Source organism: Diorhabda sublineata, chromosome 8 (assembly GCF_026230105.1).
Source record: "Diorhabda sublineata isolate icDioSubl1.1 chromosome 8, icDioSubl1.1, whole genome shotgun sequence".
In the NCBI taxonomy this organism is placed as follows: Eukaryota; Metazoa; Arthropoda; class Insecta; order Coleoptera; family Chrysomelidae; genus Diorhabda; species Diorhabda sublineata.
In genome coordinates, this window is record NC_079481.1 from 26,900,604 (window position 1) to 26,920,559 (window position 19,956).

The window sequence follows — 19,956 nt, forward strand, 5'->3', positions numbered from 1 at the left end:
CCATGGTGTCATAGGTTAAAAGCGTGAAGTACGATGGTCTATACCTACTTCGAATATTAAGGCTTTCATTCTCAATGATTATTTAATACAGTGAACATTGGAGACCGATATTATTCATGTGACACCCTCGATAAATTGAATTTAATTCAAAATACAGTTACCTCCCGCTTCTCTACATCAATAAGAAAAAAGGGTAATTGTGTAATAAAATAGACCGCCTATAATTTCACAACTATGTATTAATATCAAGGTTTTTGTATCGTTCAAAATGACTTCACACTCAATTTATTAACTAAATAAACTATGTAATAAACCAGATAACATTATTAATATCAAAATATTAAGAGCGTTAATGTTATATGCAACATTACAAGGCCAATGTATCCCATTCGTAGATTTACACACGCATATTTCAGTTTCATATCCTTCTGTCAATTTCTGTTTATAACACCCACTATCCACTATTCCACCAGAGTCGTGCTGAACTTTTGCGCACATGTAGGTAATATTAGCAACTGAAAAAGTAAAAATATTAACAAACATTATCCACTATTTTTAATATCTTCGAATTAATCCCAAAACATCATTTTTTTTATTTATATTTTCAAACAAATAAAGTTTGTTTCCGGCTTTTGGAGAGGATAGTCATACAATGTAAATGGCATAATTTAAAATAGAACTCATGATAAACCTCCCAGATTTATTATTATAAATTATGTAAAAAAGATAATGAAACTCCACTCGCGTTGTAAGTATTTATTCTGATTTTCACTTAGTGGACATTCTGATTTGTAATTCAAATATTACGAAAACAGAGAGAAGGTAAATCCGGCTCGAAGGACCAAAAGTTAAATTTAGTAGAAATGAATAACATTCATTTATTTTGTGCTGGTTTGTTATAATCAAGTTTTTTTATAAATTTGAGTTATTTTTCGGTTTTTAATACATTTTAAACAAAATTTGGTATTTCATAAAGTATTTTTTTGTCTAATTTAAATGTTACTAGTCAAGTATATATGAAAACAAGTAAATTATTTTGATGTTGATATGGATTTCGGTTTGTTTCTTGTTCACAGCCATGGGGCATAATAAATTGTTTCGAAAATCAATCGATAATGTCCGCATGCAAAGAAAACAACCTCCTCTCACTCACTATTGGATTCTTATCACAAGCACTGCTAGCAGTACCAAAAAATGAGGAATTGAATAAAAGAGTTGCTGGCTTTGAAAGAATTCCAAACATTTTTAGTGTTTTATTTTGTACTTCCCTATTTTCAATAAAATTTGTCGTTTTATTTTCAATTTTCGTATGTTCCAAAGTAATAATAACATAAACCCGCATTTGTAAGTTTATACTCACTTATATTATTATAATAATATGTATACTTGATACATCTTTGACTTATACTTCTTTTACACAAAATACTTTCTCTATATTTATCCCAAAGGTAATCCATATTAGGCAAAGTTCCATCATCTACAAAGGTAAAGCTTTCTTAATATATTCTATTAATATACATTCCAAATAACTATGGGCAAATGGCTCTGATAATATGATTATTTGAGAAACTAATAGTTGCTTCTCCAATACAACGAAACTAAAAAATTACTTTTCTGCTAAATATGTTAGATTTTCATATTTAAATTGTAATTAATTTATTTATAATCATCCACTGACCAACGGTAAATAACTTTCATGGAAATATATAGATTTGGGGACTCTTAAACTCTGCAACCCAAAGGATCTATTGTGTCCCACTTTCTTGCTGCGATACTAGAGAACACAGTGTTTACAGCAGTTTTACACTTCGAGAGAATGGGGATAGAGATTTTGTCCCCTGCCCAACATAACCTGTACGCTATATTATCCGCTAGATCTAGCATCTTCAGGTGTTTGTTAAGGTAACAGTGCCCCGATAGAGCTCCTGTTAGAATTCGTAGATAGTTCTTACTTAGAATGATACAATCAACAGATTTAGTCTGATAATAGTTTCCCAGAAGAGTCTTTGCCAGTTTTAGCCCTTGTAGGTTGTCCCAATAATTAGTTTTCCTCCTATCTACCTTCTTTTCCAGTGCTTTTTCTATTGTTCTGTAGCTGATACCACAGAAGGGTTCGGGTTCCATGAAGGGCTTGTCTATCCCCGCTTTAGCGAGATTCACATCTATTTCATTTCCCTTCACTCCGGTGTGTTCCGGAATGTAGGGTAATTTTATTTTTCTTGTGTATCTCGTTCAATTTTTCTAGGTAATCCCAAACGATTTTGGATTTTATGATATTGGAGTTTGGAGCTCTAATGGCTGCTTGACTATAGGACAAGATGATGATCTCCATGAATGCTTGGTGTGCTGCCCATGTTTTCAGAGTTTTTGGTTCTGGGCCCGTACACTCCTATCCCAGTTCCGCCTGCCGTTTTGATCCGTCCGTACACCATCTACCCTTTGTCGAAGTATGCTTTTTACTTGTAAGTGGTAAAAACCATCCCTTATTACAAAATCTCATATTATAAAGTCAATTAGTGTAAAACTAGAGATTAAACTGAAGTTTAAACTATGATTTAACTCTAGTTTAAACTAAGAAGAAACAAGATCGCCCTATTTTACAGGTCATAGTTAAACAGACATATTTCTGCCAGTTGTCACCAACATAACCAGAATTTTTCCAATATTTGTTCTAAATTAAATTGTTTAAGAAAGTTTTATACACAAAAATGAACAAAGAACAAAAAGAATCGTGCAATTTCTATAAGATATACTTTTGGTTAACGTTGTGAAAAAATACAAAGGAACAGTAGAATCCAAAATAAAAGTAATACGTAACTTGGAAGGAAAAGGAAAAAAATTGGCAGGAATTGGCAAGGGAATTGGATATAACTATAACAAATTTTAAAAATTTAAATATTCACTCTTGAACAAATAACTTTTCGATTTCTCGGTGCGTCGATAATGTTAATAACTTATTCATCATCATCTTCGAGTTCATCAAATATAAAGTGCAAATTTTTAATCATTTTATCGTAAAATTGTTAACAATTTCAAAAAGTTCCGTTCAATATTAAACTAAAGTTTAAAATACCACTTGTCGATTAACGCCATCTATAAAACGTGAAAAAAAAACGATATCTGTAGTCTAAACCGAGGTTTGGGGTTTAAACTAAAATTGAGAAATATAAAATAAAGTTGAAATGAATTATTTGTAGATTTCTTGACACCCTTGACACAGGTTTATGATTAATTCGGACAGAAATATAAATAATAACCCAGCCTCGTAGAAAGTAAAAGTTTGTGAATGGAAATTCTAGTCTGAAGTTAGAAAAACAGCACAATTTCTGCATTTTCTTACATATCTTTCCCAATGAATAATGTATTTAATGATTTTAGCTCATATTTACCACAAAATTAGTAGTCCTCCCACTATTGGCAATAGTATTTTCCCCCAAAATCACCCAATTCAGAACAATTGAATAGAACTTAACAATTCAGATCAGATAATACTGATTAGAGGTTGACAATACACGTTCTGTCGACATGTAGGACATGCACAATGTCCACAAAATACAAAGATGATGCAACGTGTTTTTACTGGAGATTAGTTCACATTTGTGTTTACTATAAGCAAACATATATAAAGAAATAATTTACATACTGGATAATTTATCATATATATTAACCCCGATGAAACATCTAGTGACTATCAAGTTACTTCATTTGAGGAAACGTTTGTGCCACAAGTATTATAACTAAATGTTCAAACGACCTTAATGGATCTGTTGTCAAAACAAAGGCAGAATTCTTTGAAGATGGAGTTCAAAATCCAATGTACGATACGACATGTACTTTAATAGTATTAGAAATTATGTTAAAATGTGGATTAATGTACATATTTTCATTTAAAAGTAAATTTACGAAAAAATCTCTGTCTATACTTAAAAACAAATTACTTATTTCCAAATCATCAAGCTAACTTTAATTTCGGTTCTACTGAACAAAAATCATTCCGTTTTGTAAAAACGTCTCGTACTTCTTCCTACAAGTAGTTTTCTTAAACAAAAAGAGTAACTGGAAAAAATGTAAATTCATAAGTCCTGTAACTAGAAAATTTCTTTCATTTATAAAATTACCTATTGTAATAAAACTTCTGAATGGTTCAATCTTATTAAATTAAAGCTTGCAGTGATTTCCAAATTGGATTTTGACTTTTCTATTCTTATCAGTCCTTACAAATTATCAATTTTCAACTTCATTAATCAAATTTTACTACCATTCTCTCAAATACATTTTGTTTATAGTTGTTCTAAATAACTAAATTTCAAACAATTGCGATCTAATACAATATCTGAAGATTTACTCTCACGTATTCAGTAAATCCATATTCATCTGACATAGCGTACACGGTTGAAAGAGCTGCTTGATGAAATTGGACAATAATAACATGAATTATGGGGATATTATAGATATATGAACGTATACAGTGCGTATCTCCCAAAATTTTTGTTAGAATTCAAACATATTTATATTTATTTACACATATTCTGTTTTAAATTACCCCAAAGAAAAGCATCATCTGGAGATCTGCTAAGCCTCTTTGAACCTGCCAATTCATTGAGATCAGGTCAACCATCTTGCTCTAACCAAATCTGCTTAATGTAATTTGAAGTAAGAATTATTTGATTTTAATTATGTTGGATCGAGCTTTTGATGTAAATATTTATTTTCCGGTTAAATTTCATTAATCCGAAATATGAAATATACCTATGATGTACCTAATCTCTATAATTCTCGCTCAAACACTAATTTTTTACAGAGGTTAAATCAGTACAAGTATGCGTCATTGTTTATTTTACAGATACTAGTGGATTGATTATATTTTATCTATCGAAAGCGTAGATTTATCAGTAAGCAATATGTTTTTACAAAATTCTTCTTTCCCTTTCATTATAATTTTTACTTCTAATGTTGTTGAAATATATTTCTGGGCTATTTCAATCAGGGTTACTGTAAGGGTCGTATATGAATTACATCCCGAATACCTTCAAAGAAATTTAGTACTAAATACTTCTGTAAACTAATTATACTTCCCAGGATTATCGATATCTAAAGATTGAATTATGGTTAACCATTTTCTATTAATCATAACACCTCTTTTAATGTTGGTATAAGTACAATAGATGGCGATAAATTTGAAGTAATCGGTTGAAATATTATGACCTAACCTAAGCTAAGCTTAGCCTGTAAATAAGACCATTGTCAATCCAGTTACAACTAAAAGCCATTTATCGAAGAAAAATAGTAAACCAAAACAATGATTATCACGTGAATATCCCGAGTGAAACGCAGCACGGCATTGTTATTGGTCCAAATCAGTGGCACTATAATACACCACAAATAAAAAGCCGCGTGGGAGTGGCGAGAGCTGCATCGCTGCAGAAGCTGCTAGATCAGGTGTAGTTTCCGTACATGAAATTGTTGACAGCTATACTGCTTATTTCCAAAAAGGCAAATATATCGGGAGTATCTTCTTCAAGTATCTACCGAATCCTTCACGTGTACAGAGCTTATCATTCACTGGCCCACCAAAAAAGTATCCATCCATGGTTTACTATTTTTTTAGATAAATAGACTTTAGTATACACCTTTACAGGTCCGATTGATCGCGGGACGCAACTAGTTCGCAGCGGTTCAAAAGTGTTTTTTTTTCCTTTTTATTCAAAATTTATCGATTTTTTAAAACAAATTCTTAAAAAAGACGAGAAACTGAGAATATTCGTGGTAGTTTATTTTATAACAAATTTTCACTTTTTCTCAAATTCCAAACCGAAACGGTGAAAAAATATCTTATGGTGACAACTTGTTTTCGCACACTGAATTCGTTTTTTTATTTAAATAGTACAATTTTGAAGCCTAGTTATAACACCCTATATAATCGATAACTCACATGAAATTACAATTGGGGCAGCACAGGGTATACCTTCAGCCCGTGTTTCGTCCAGATAATCAGAACAAGTGCCATTATACATGGTGACGTTACTGTATTCAGGTCCGAACCATGTCATTTCCAAACAATACGTCCATTCTGGATTCAATTCCGGATAGTCCGAATTATTTGCTCCTGTCAATAAATAAGTTACACAGTGTTTAATCTAATAGATTTATTATAAAAATTCGAATAATATTCTACTTCATATTTATAAACAGAGATCCAACTTAATGCATGATATTTATTGTGAGTCACATCTTGACGTGTTTTTTTTCAAACTTAATTCAACTTATCTTTGTTTCAAACTTTATCAATTTCAATCAAGAAAAGATACACAAGTGAGTTGTACGTTAAGATTAGTGGAGCTTTTTAAAAGAATGTACGATCAAATTAAAATGCATTTTGTGCATTTCGAGAATTGTGTGGTCAGCATAATCGATCAAATGTATCCATAATCGGGAGAATTATACGCGAATTTCAGCAAACCGGGTCTTTATGTAATATAAAAGCACTTGTGCATACTGACCTATTTAGTTCGGTGGAAACATTGATGTTGTACTGTCGTAGTCAACAATAAAAAATTTCACGATGCGAATTTTGAATAAAAACTTGAATTTACACGTTCACAAGGTTAAATTGACACAAAAAAATCTGGAACCTACTGAACATTTCAAGTGTGTTCTATACGCCAAATAGTTCACTGAACAAACAATAAATCAATAGTGACTTTAATTACCGCAAGATTGTTTGGTATGATTTATGGACTGGAAATAGTACCGGGGACCATACTTTTTCGAAAATGAGGTCTCCCTATCACGAGATCATAACGGGCTTTTTGTAATTAGAAATTGAGAATATAGATATGGACAATACGTGATTCCAACGGAATGATGCCACTTACCACACAGTCAACGAAACAATGGCTCTTTTGCGCGAGAAATTCAGTGGCAATGATATTTCATATTCCATATCAAGATCGCCACGATCATGTCTTGCGACGCCTTCTATTTTTGATGATATTTAAGAGAAAAAACGCCAAGAATATTTCAAAAAGTAGAGGATGAGATAATTTAACCACATTGAACCTCAATTATGCGTCAACGTAATTGAAAATATGAACTATCTTATAGAGGTATTCCACTGAAACCATTACCAAAATTTGACCAATATTGTGTTACACATTATTTGGTTGGAACACCCTCTGGAAGATTTGTCAAATAAAAATGTATAAGTACATATTTTGATAAATTTCTTCAACTTTAGTTCTTATACCTTTTAATAGAAATTAGTCAAAATATTTTGATAAAGACCGAAACAAGTCGAAACGTCAATCTTTACTTGTTTTTTCAACAAATTTCCTAATCTAAAATCAGGACGATTTAACAAGAAAAAAATTTTAATATAAGCATTAAAAAACGAATGATTGGAGAATTATTCTATATATATATATATATATATATATATATATATATATATATATATATATATATATATATATATATATATTATCATAGTTTTACTATATTGGGTACATCAATAACAATCCATAGAAAAATAAGAACACTAATGTTGATTTTATGCAAAAGAAACCACTTATGTAAGAAAATTTGAAGAACGTTTCTAGTGACATAACTTCCCACAGATCATACCCTTGGTATGTTGAAGGTTATCATTATGGAGACTTTTCCTTTGTATGCAGCTGTTCGAAATAATTCTACCGAAGTATACATAGACAAAATAATGCTAGAAAACGCGATTCATATACTCTCTAAATTGAAAAGTTGTGCCAACCGTAAAAAGTAACAGTCTCTGATCTAATGTATAGTTATCTTTGTTCCACTATGCGGTTAATGGTGGAATGAAATAAAGGAATAGCGAAATAGAATGGTGGAAAGAGTAAGATAGAAAAAATTGGAAAAAACACCACTAACTTTCGATAGAAATTACGATACCGTAACATTCTTTGTATCTTATTCTTAATATTCACCCGAATTTCATAGAAAGCACATTCTAGTATTGAGCTTGTTTAGTAATTAAACCACCCAGTATTACCAACCCCAAATTACAAAATTTTCCAAATTCGACGCCATGTTGAAGCCAGTTATCTTTCCTTTCTACTTTCTCTATATACATATCGCTAATTTTGCTATTTGAATACTATAATTATAGCTATAATATATTTTTACTTGAAGAGATTTCTTTTTTATGCCACTAACCGGGCCCATACATGCCTTTCACTAAGCAAAAATGCTCACTGGATATTGTCTGATGAATTACCACCTAGATAACATCGAGAATAAACCCCGACAGCTCTTGCCCACAAGGAAACTGCCAAATCATTTGTACGTGCGGGTCTGTCCATCAACAAAGTTTACAGTACTTACCATCATTATTCTTAAAAACAGAAGAAATTAACCGCATATCCCTAGCAAAGTCGTTGCTACCTGATTGGTAGATCAATAGGGGAAATGTGCCTATGATGGACCTCCGCCAATGATGGACCACTAGCTATATTTTCAAATTTACCGCGCATATTACACTACCACCATATTGGTTGGGTTGATTGATGCTTATAGTCAGTTGTTTACAAGCGCTCTTGCGAATCTAAACCGTTTTTGTGAAAATAAATAAATAAATTGAAATTGCTATGTATTGATATAACCAAGTAGCATGGCATGATGTTAGATAACTTTTGTTTTACTCTTAGCTAGAATCTGATTTTGTTACTACAGCTTGATAGAACTGTTGCATGTTGATTGGCGAGTAAAAATTGAGGTTATGGCGGAGAACAAAAAAAATTGACATTTTTATCTGATTTATGCAATATGGCCTATGATGGACTACTTAACGGATCCCAATGATGGACCAGGGGTCCATCATTGGAACTGAAATAAACAAAATAAATATATTGTTTTAGTAGTTTTTCTTTTCCATTTATAGAGATGGCATCCAAAAAAAGACAACAGTGGGACGAGCATGATATGCGACAGGCTATTGAGAACGTACAAGATCACAGTATGGGCTTTAAGTTGGCTGCAAAGATCTTCAATGTTCCCAAAACAACTTTGCGAAGGCGTTTGGCTAAACAGGACAGTTCCAAGGGTAATTTGGGAGGACGAACCGCAATTTTCTCTAAAGCCATCGAAGAGGAGATTGCAGGATATATTATTGATATGGAAACACGTTTTTTTGGTTTAACCTCTAAAGATTTGCGGCGGATGGTATTCGAAGTAGCCGAAAAAAATAAAATAGGGCATCGTTTCAATCGTGAAACAAAAATGGCAGGTTGGAAATGGGTGAGGGGATTCCTGAAGCGCAATCCACGAATTTCTTTGCGTAGTCCAGAAAGTACATCATTAGCTAGAGCCCAGGCTTTTAACAAGCCTAATATTCAAGCCTATTTCAATGCACTATCTAACACTCTGGAGCAGTACAACTTTCCTCCCGAAAATATATTTAATATGAATGAGTCAGGTTTGACTACGGTCCAAAAGAAAAAGGTTGGATGACCAGTGAAATTTTTTGTAGATGGCTAAAGCATTTCGTGAAGTATACGAAAGCATCTAATAACAATAAGGTTCTTTTGCTCCTAGATGGGCACAGTAGCCATAAGAGTCTCGAATCTCTTCAGTTTGCAAAAGAAAATGGGGTAATTGTGTTCTGCTTCCCGGCACATTGTTCACATCACGTTCAACCATTGGACGTAGGATTCTTCCGTCCTCTTCATACGTATTTTGATCAAGAAATTCAATTATGGCTTCGTCAAAACCCGGGGAAGGCAGTGACTCAATTCAAAATAGCAGGTCTTCTCAATCAAGCTTATTTGAAGAATGCTGTACCATCAAATGCATTAAATTCGTTCAAAAAGACTGGCATTCATCCTTTCAATCCTCATGTCTTCGAGGACTGGCAGTTTGCACCAGCTTTAGCAACGGATAAGCAGATTCCCGAGGCTCAAGGAGATATCATCGAGAACCAAATGGAATTAGAAATTCAAACCCCATCAACATCTGGTCTTAACATGTCTTCATCGTCAGTTCTCGACATTTCTGTGAAGGAAATTTGTCCTCCCCCTCAAACTGTAGCAATTGGTACTGATAAAAAAAATGCAGAAGAAGGGGAAAAACTGGTCATTTGATTTCAACACCAGAAATTCATGAACTCAAAGAGAAAATTATAGAAAAGGAAACAAAGATAAGAAAACAATAAGCCAGGATAGTAAAACGGAAACTTTTCATTGAAAATGGCAGTTCTGATGAAGATGAATCCGCCTTAGAGAACTTTTTGGAAAAGGGACAAGATGACTCAGATGATGATGCTAGCTGCCTTTACTGCAATGAGTTATTTTCGCACTCACGTGCAAAAGAAAAGTGGATTCGTTGTCAAAAATGTAACTCGTGGTGCCATAATGAGTGCGCTGGTGTTTCCTTCCATTGCAAGTCTTTTATTTGTGAGCTCTGTACCTAACGTGATGTTAGTTTGTTCTCTATTTTTTCTAATAAAACTTTAAAGACATTTTTTTTTCATTTATTTTAAAGGGGTCCGACATGGGCAGATGTGTGCCAATGATGGACCCCTCGACTACTTTTTTAAAAATAGCTATGCTATTAAACAGGAAATTATTTGGCAGAAAAATCTTCCTATACTATAATAAACTGCGAGTTAAGTATATATTTTCATGTAAAAAAAAATTCCAAAACTAAAAAAGTTGTAATGATATTTCCTTAAGGGGTCCATCATAGGCACATTTCCCCTAAGTTAAAGATTAGTCGATTCACAGTATTTACATTTCATCTACAAGATTTAGTTTAAATAATACTTCGTAAAATTACTTTAACTAAATAACCAGATCTATTATTTAAAATGTATGAAATTTGTACTTCATATTTTTTGTAAAAATTAATTTAATTTACGTGGAGAAGCTAAAATTACAACAGAATCGCTGACATATTTTCATTAAATAATATGTTCAACGTTCTTTCCATGAAATTGTTTTTCTAAGCGGAGCCTTCATTAAAATACTCCTACGGTGGGATTGAACCAAATTAAAGCTAATTTTAACTAATTTCATTTCAACAAATAAATATATTATGAACCGAAAAACGTATAACATATATACGAATAAAACAATCCGTTGAAACCTAAAATGAAAATGTAAGCAATATCGGACTGACTCGTGGGAGGAAACCCTGTTCCATGCAAATATGTGGTGAGGAAAGACTCGAGGGGGATCTTATTATTCGGTTTTGTTTCCATTCTTCGTTCGTTTATATTCTATTTTACATTTTGCTTTGAACAAATCTAAAATTATGGTATTTGGGGATATTAGCAGCGAATGGTTCCATTTATACAAATAATTCTCTAGTGAAAATAAAGGGATAGTATTTGAAATTCCATTTGGATCGTGCAAAAATAATACTAATTAATTTATTAACAACATTTTATTAACAATATTTAGGAGATTTCATGGAAAAACTGATGAATTTTAAAGAATTCCAAAGATGTCTTACTAGTGTCGTAACTTTAAGTCTTATGCGTTATGCGCATGAGAGTTTTGACGATTGAGATTAATGCTTACCGAGGCCTTGTAAACGTCCTCAAGTTGTGCAGGTAAAAGGGGTTGACGTGGACATGTATAAACAAAAACAAAGGAAAAAATAAAGAAAAGCATCTGTTCAGCAAGTGCTCGTGAGCAACACTATACGCGCTAACAAAACGTCGCAAGCGCTTGACGTAAGATTAATTTGATTTTTTGTTCAAAAACCTAGCCCGAGTAATCGACGAGAATCTCACGCAAACCCAGCACTCCGTTCACACGCTTGTGTTTGTGGATACTTGTCGAGGCTTGCTAAGCATGTAAATACATTCTCTATATTACTTGAAACGTAGAGCGACAGAGTTGTGACTGTAATAACAAGTGGTAAGTTTTCCAATATCAATTGCAGAAGACAGTTATGCGAGGAACAATCAATATTTCGTAAATACGCACCGCACTCATATCAAATTGAGAAATGAAAAATAAAGTTTACTCCCCATATAAAACTCGGTAAACATCTAACAAACTGTCAGTCCACGTGAACTCATCATCTATACTGTTTACCAATATAAACGTCGAATCGTTAACACAAATGCATTTCTATTGGCCAAAGCTGTATGGCGTATGAACACAATTTCTTTGAAACATGCCTAGTAGAAAGTCTGCGATAAGCATTGGCGTGGCTTGGTGAGATTGATTTAATTCATAAATTTCTTTAAATAAACAGAAATATGGCGTTCTTTAGATTAATCAAGGATAGTTCGAAGGCGACAAGATTATTTGAATCAGATAAAAGACTACCGAAGTTCTAATAAACGAATATGGTACAAAAAGAGCTCAGTTCACGTCTGGTACTCTATTTAAACCAAACTCCCTCACAGGCACGTACATTTTACTCGTCTATTTACGTTTTATATTTTAATATTCATTTGTAGCAAGTTAACGAGGTATAATAATATTTTTTTTCTAATTTCCAAGTGGGACTACAATTAAGTGCATCAGTTTAAATAACGGCGTATAATGCCGTCTAATTTATAATGATTCGATTGCCTTTTAACGAATACTTTCTCGCATAAGGTATACATATTTTTAAAAGTATTTATAAATATTTATATTTATATTTTATAAAATGAGGTATCTACGCCTATGATAGATCAAACAAAATTATCGGCAAGGGTTTTTATAATCTGCAATTGATATTGGAAGAAGATTCATTCTCAAACATGCCCATAATATCAACATAAGAAGCAATAAATGCTTTGAAAGCAAATTTGTTAGCATGGGAATTAGTAATTTCGTAGACGTCAATAAAAGAAGAAATTGGAAAATATAGATTAACATTGTTTGCAATAATACATCCCATGTAGTATATATTTTATATCGCGAATTCAATATTTTGTATGTATAATAGAACGTTGATTATTAATTTTGATATAATAATATATTTCGTTTGATAAACAACCTAAGACGCATATTACCTCAAATGTCTTAGGATAGACAAAATCGAATCGTAATAAAATTTTTTATAAACGGATCTATTATATTGGTTATAATAGTAGTTATTACTTACCAAAAACACATGTTCCAAATGAAAATACGATCATAAAAAACATAAAATATATCATCTTTCTTTTCACTTACCCTACTCTATCATAATCATAAAATAAAGATATCGACTATTGCAGTCTAACGAATGTACATACTTATCTTCTAAGATGATGATGGCAAGATAAACTAAATCGTTGATAATTTTCTCTTATCTCATGATTAAGTCCTACTTGTATTTTCATTTTACCAGAAACTGATACCTGTTGGTACATCCGGTATTAGAATGAATATTTTTATGACAGGTATTAAAAATAAATTACCGATAACCATAAAATCAACGTGATTTTGATCATTAAAATCGTTAAAAACATAATCGATTTTCATTGCAAGCAAATTTTAATATAATGGGGACAGCACATATTAATTAAAATACAGAATACGTTATTTTAGAAAAAACTACATTCAATAAGAAAATTATTTTAAAGACACTTTCTCTGTCATCTATTGGAAGATAGTTAAACTATTCCTATGAATTGAATAATTATTCTAAAAATTGACATGTTTAATTTCAAAAGCACGATGAAGATACCGCTAATCGTGACTACTTACTTTTCCTAAATGATTTTGTATTCATGGTCATTTTCAAAATGTACTAGTACTTTTGTATAAAATTTATTTAATAAGGTATTTGTATATAAAGTAACGTTAGATACAAACGAAACTGATCTTCAATCCTTCTGCCATCTGCTAAGCATTAATCAAACTAATAAAATAATCAATAATCACCATAGATCACGTCTTTTAGATAGTACACGATATTATTTGCTGAAGTAGCGCTATCAAGGCGTGTAAATCCATCATAAGCTACTGACAAATTTTATTAACAGCTGTATGATTGAATGTACTTTTAGAAAAGAATTTTGTGAACTAAAGGCAAATAATGTAAATATGGAAGCTGTAATATTATTAAGATGAAGGTTTTGAATATTTTAATAGTACGTGTGAATATTTTAATAGTACGTATTTTCTTCTTCATACAAGAATAAAAGCATCATGTTAATGAATTCGGATTATGAAAACAATATCTACTCAATGGCATTCTCAAAACACTATAGTCGTTGGAATTATAGAAAAGTCACAAATACGGCGTAATAATAATGAAACAACACCAAATTTATTGATAAACTTTATATGGAAACTCAGTATAAAGTCAGTTAGCATAAAATTACCTATTTTTTCGTTATTTTGGTCAGTTTGATTTACATTGCCACCATGAAGTAGAAAATAAAAAATTAACTTAACCTTGAGTCATACACGTGAACTGTTTATAAAATATATTCTCTCAATAATCTGTGATACCTTCTGACGTGTCAAATTAAGTTTGTCAATTCTAAATTGAGTTGAGGTTATGTATACTATTAGTACAAATTGAAAGAAATTCATATTGACGTGTCTGTTAAAATTTTATTACACGTTAGAAAGTTATAGAAAATGCACTCGGTACTTCAAAGAGGAAATTCAATATTAGCTTATACTCTCAGCGTTCTGGCATGTTTAACATTTTTCTGTTTTGCCTCGACGGTATTCCTCAACTATGTAACAGATGCTAAAATGAATACAGTTAAAGTTGTCGTGTGAGTATTATTATATTTATATATTTCATTTACTTTATTTGTTGGTTTTTATAGGAAAAACGTTCCGGATTATAGTGCTAGTAGAGAAAAAAATGATCTAGGTTTCATTACATTTGATTTACAAACTAATCTCACTGGTTTGTTTAACTGGAACGTTAAACAATTATTCCTCTACCTCACAGCTGAATATAAAACACCCAGTAATGAACTTAATCAGGTAAATCATTAAAAATAACATTCTTCTAGTAATGGTAATAGACTTTCTTCCAAAAATATCGAAAGTTTCATGTAAATAAATTAACTGAAGTATGATTTATAGAAATTAGTATTTTAATTAGAATCTAAATAAAATTATTGTTCTATCAGTTCTAATTTATTTTGGAAATAAATATTTTAGGTTGTATTATGGGATAAAATAATTCTGAGAGGAGAGAATGCTGTTTTAGATTTTAAAAGTATGAATACCAAGTACTACTTCTGGGATGATGGAAACGGTCTTAAGTAAGTAGCTTAATATATTAAATGTTCATTGTAAATATTTACTTCTGAAAACTTAATTTTATTTTCAGGGGTAACAAGAACATTACATTAAGCCTCTCCTGGAACATAATTCCAAATGCGGGTCTTTTACCAAACGTTTTTGCTAGTGGAAGTTATTCATTCAAATTCCCTTCAGAATATACGACTACTAGGGTTTAAATTTTATTTATTATTAATAGGTGTAATTTTTTTAATAAACATCTCTGCTAACAAGGTTTTTTGATTATTTTTAAATCATTTGTTAATTGGCTACTTCTATCACCACACTGTTGATTACCACTACACAATCACACTGACTGATTCTTGGAGCCGGATATGAATCTGTGACCTATATAATGCTCAAAATACCAAATACTGTAATTGTATGTGTGTGATGTTCATTTCAAAATCACCGATATTTCCAGAAATTTTAATTTCTATCAATAATCAATTCTTTTTGTATTTGCAATGGGTAGAGTATTAACCCTTCAAAAGAAACATCGCCTGTCAGGTGGATATAGTTTATAGATTTGCTACTAGATCTTGCTAGAGAGTGAGTAAAGGACTATGGCTTCATATGCGCCTCAGTGTAACCCTACTTTTCATTGATAAAAGATGTTAGCTGTCTTTCACCAAGCCCTAAGTAGGGATGTTAGATGTTAAAATCGTAAAGAATCTTGAAATTTCGAAATAATGGTCCTGGAGTGGGAATACAAATAAGCAATATTGTGTTTCATAGTTAAATGCTTTCAGGTCCGTTGTGTCCCACTTGACTTTACCAAACGCCGATATCCTTTGAGAAACTGATCAAGAAATGGTTTATAACTTTTCTTGAATCGAGGAATGGCATTTCCTGTGTGATCTGCATTATTTTTGTTCTCTGTCAGACAACTCTCATAGTGTACTGATGATTCTGTTTCTTCGAGTCATGAATAGGCCCCATGGACTCTTGGATACTGAATTTTTCTCCTTATACTGATAATAAAATATTATTAGTCTTGTTTTCATGTATTTATGTCAGTGTTGTTGGAGTATTATGGATACAATAAGTATATTTTCAAAAATGAAGTAATCGTAAGGTCTGGCATTCTGGCAAGTAACAATTCCTTTTTTTCTAAACTACCCCGTCTCATATATGAATGTTACGGTTTTCCTCATCTTCTCGTTATTTTTACTTCCTGTTTTTACTGTTCATTTTATTCTTTATATACTTATTATCAATCTACTCCATACTTTAATTTTCTTATTGCTTCTCAGACCAACATACTTTTCTAAATTATTTTTTGGATGTGTTTTATTAAAGTTTTTATATTTAAATGATAGTTATTACACATTTGTTTCAACATGTCCTTTTATTAGTTACATTTTTGTTATATTTGGCATTTTTTTTTTATTATAATATGACTCTTGTGTTTCGATTGATAATCAGCAATTATGTTCCACATTCTTTTCAAATAATAAATAATTTTTTTTATTAATAGGATTTCTTAATTACTTATGAACTGTTTATGTGCTGATTAACAATAAAAAGTAAGATGGGGTAAATAAATGAGCTAAAATATTGAGCGAATTCAAAAAAAATAAGCTGAGTTCCCATATCAGTCAGTGAAACAGATGTTCCTCATAATGCAAAAAAATCATGTTCTGTCTGAAGGGTTAATTAGTCATTGAGGATTCAATAAAAAACTATATACAAAAATTATATTTAAAGAAAAGGACAGATTTGAATATACATATAATTGTAATGGAAACTCATAAATCATTGAATCTGTAAGTGTAACCTGAGCATCTAGGTTATTTTGACAATAGGCAAAATTATTACTAGTCACAATTGTAATGGATTAACCTTACATAAAAAAAGACTTGAATTAATTTCCAAAAAAATAATATTACTCATCCTATTAGGCAATTGAATGATAAAATACAGTATAGAATAAAACTTTTTAATAAAAAAACTTAAACTGCTTTATCGTTAATTGTGAAATTGAATTCATTACAAATAATAATGTTCTAGTCGCTCCTATATTCATTAATAATATGCATTGGTAAAAAATAATAAATTAAACTTGTAAGAATTATTAAAAAATTTGAAAATAACATACATTTTTAAAATTATTTTGCAACACACAAAGAATACTCATAAAATATTGCATATGTGCAAAAAATACTCTTATTAAAGTTTATCGGGAGTGTTTTCCATATCAGTTTGTACAGTCTTGTCTTCCTTCTTCAAGTTCCCACATTTATGGGCAATATCCAACATTTCTCTTAAGCCCTAGAAAATAATTATTATTAAAATAATAACACATTTAAATGCTTAGTTATCACATTTTTCACACATTCTTTAAATATACTGTTTCTCGTTTCAAATAATCATTTATTATTAACTGAAAACCTAAAATTATGTATAAAAATTTCATCCAACTGTTTGAAACCATAAGATGATTTAGATTACTTGAGCTACAGATAATCTACCATACTAATGTTTCAACATTTATAAGATTGCACTACATGAAACTTGTATTATTAGTTATAAGAAGCCTAATCAACGCAAAAGCTAAAACACATTTTTTTGGAGCAAGATTATGATTTTGATAAATTTTATGGCTTCAAAATATAATGTTGGTTAATTTAATATAATCTAGTACCAAAAGTATTGATAAGTATTTTTGTGTCAAAGAAATTATTTGGCAGCATTAAAATTAAGCCTAAAGTTCAATCATTAAAAGTTTTAAAATGGTTACATGGAAAATTATTATTAGAATATATCAACACCAGCACATACAGGGTATATGTTCATTTAATAAATAAATCGAAAACAGGTTCCAGGATGAAAAATGTTTTTTAGTATTATTTTCTAGTCGTAATATTACTAAATATCAAAGAATTATGCACATAGCAAAACTTTACTTGGAGTTTTCCAAAAGTAGTCAGAAATATCTCATTTGTGCTCCAAGACAGTGTTTATCAATGTGGGCTCCCCAGTACCCTGGGGTGTTAGTAAGAGTATATATATATATATATATATATATATATATAGGTAGTATATATATATATATATATATATATATATATATATATATATATATATATATATATATATATATAGGTTCTTCACACAGGCCTTTTAGGCTCATAGCATGGAAGTGATTCCCTTCCACTCTTTCCTATTTTTTTCCTTTCGTTTTCCAATCTTAAATTTTACTCACACATAGCTAAACAGCAGACATTAGTGAAAATCTCCTAATACTATTAGTTTCGTACCTATTTATAATTAAGATTAAGACTACACAAATGCCACCTTTTATTCGTTATTTTACTTCAAATTATGTTATTTTTCTTCCAATAAATAAACCAATTTAAAACGACTTTTTATAAAAATCCTAGCTAGATAGATTTATCACCCCCACAACTCCTACTTTGCTAGTTTAAAGATATAAGATAATAAATATCACCCATATACTCCCAGAGTCTAATAGGAAATTACTTAAACCAGTGATGCTCACCTGATTTTCCACTTTTAGCATAGACACAACTTCTTGTTCTCTAGAATCCCTATCCTCATCTATGAGAGCAGCTTTAAACATCACGGCAGCCATCTCTTGAATCTTCTCTGCTTGTACTTTAATAATCTCACTATATTTTTTCTCTTGCATTGCTATGAAATTGACTTTTGATTTATATATTTCTTCATTGGTATGTTCACGATATTTGGACATCACATGTTGTAATGTGGTATTGTATTCTTCCAATGCAGCCCTAAGTTCTCTATTTTCTTGTTGTATTTCTTTTAAATGTCTATTTTCTTTCTGAATGTTGGCTATAAGTTGTGAATGTGGTCTTTGATTTGCTACCTCATTCAATTGTTCTACTTCTTCTTGATACTGAAAAAAATATTAATGTTTGACTATATACTGAATTATTAGTGTTTTATTGACCCTCTTCTACATGAACGAAAAATTCTGCAAACTATGTTTAAATCTACAGTAAAATTACGTTGATCCCTTAAGTGAATATTTATCTTATTTTTATTTTTCTCACCTGTTTCATGGCATCAATTTTTTTATTAATTGCATGGGTTTCGTTCAATAATATATCAGCTACTACATCTCTATCTTTTAATCGACTTGCAAGTCGTTTTGCATCAGTAATTATTTGCTGAATTGTGAGGGACATATTTATTAGATAACTGTTTTTTAATCTACAAACTACTGATAGTTATATACCACCCACTTTTACTTTTTTATATGATACTAATGGCAATGAACTGTTAGTTGTTATTTAGTAAAAGTGACATAGTGATAAGAAAAATTCAAACTTATTTACTTCTTGAAATTATATAGTAATTGTGACAATCTATTGACAGTAATTAGTAATAGATGACAGTCTGGTTTGTCGATTAATCGTTACCCTAGTAAAATGTAATCGATGTTTGATTTAAAATAATCGATTATTTAAAAAAACTGGAAAAAATTGACGTTTCGACCTATTTCCATCTTTATCAAAATATAGGATTAACTAAGGACGCAGTTAATTTGATATATAAGCAAGTATATTTTTCTCGAATAAATATTCTAAATTTTAGGACTATTCGTTTCAGCTTGCTTTTGTCCTTTATCAAAATATTAGCTTTGTTCATTGGTCAAATTTGGAATCAATTCTGAATTAGCTTGTAACAAATTTGTTATCGCTATAATGCGAACATACGTAAATCAAAATATTCAACTTTCAATTCAACAATTGCG

The 19,956-nt window shown here is 30.8% G+C and overlaps 3 protein-coding genes across 4 annotated transcripts; 1 reads left to right on the forward strand and 2 right to left on the reverse strand.

Moving 5' to 3' along the window:
- Positions 1 to 219: 219 nt before the first annotated feature.
- Positions 220 to 13,213, reverse strand: LOC130447456 (uncharacterized). 2 transcript variants are annotated; one of them, XM_056784277.1, is made up of 4 exons: positions 13,081 to 13,213; positions 5,933 to 6,106; positions 1,361 to 1,477; positions 220 to 515 (listed from the first exon to the last, which is right to left on the reverse strand). In XM_056784277.1, the coding sequence occupies exons 1-4, from the start codon at positions 13,133 to 13,135 to the stop codon at positions 289 to 291; spliced, it is 573 nt and encodes a 190-aa protein (XP_056640255.1). In that variant the 5' UTR covers positions 13,136 to 13,213; the 3' UTR covers positions 220 to 288. The 2 variants fall into 2 exon arrangements, with proteins under 2 accessions (XP_056640255.1, XP_056640256.1); XM_056784278.1 differs by having other exon boundaries at positions 232 to 515; positions 5,966 to 6,106.
- A 1,222-nt stretch (positions 13,214 to 14,435) lies between these two features.
- Positions 14,436 to 15,445, forward strand: LOC130447947 (signal peptidase complex subunit 3). The gene is made up of 4 exons (XM_056785019.1): positions 14,436 to 14,692; positions 14,747 to 14,909; positions 15,090 to 15,193; positions 15,262 to 15,445. The coding sequence occupies exons 1-4, from the start codon at positions 14,550 to 14,552 to the stop codon at positions 15,389 to 15,391; spliced, it is 540 nt and encodes a 179-aa protein (XP_056640997.1). The 5' UTR covers positions 14,436 to 14,549; the 3' UTR covers positions 15,392 to 15,445.
- A 1,099-nt stretch (positions 15,446 to 16,544) lies between these two features.
- LOC130447946 (FGFR1 oncogene partner 2 homolog) lies at positions 16,545 to 19,600 on the reverse strand. Its single transcript, XM_056785018.1, has 3 exons — positions 19,253 to 19,600; positions 18,718 to 19,095; positions 16,545 to 17,486 (listed from the first exon to the last, which is right to left on the reverse strand). Exons 1-3 carry the CDS (start codon positions 19,385 to 19,387, stop codon positions 17,385 to 17,387), a joined length of 615 nt encoding a protein of 204 aa, XP_056640996.1. The 5' UTR covers positions 19,388 to 19,600; the 3' UTR covers positions 16,545 to 17,384.
- Positions 19,601 to 19,956: the final 356 nt, after the last annotated feature.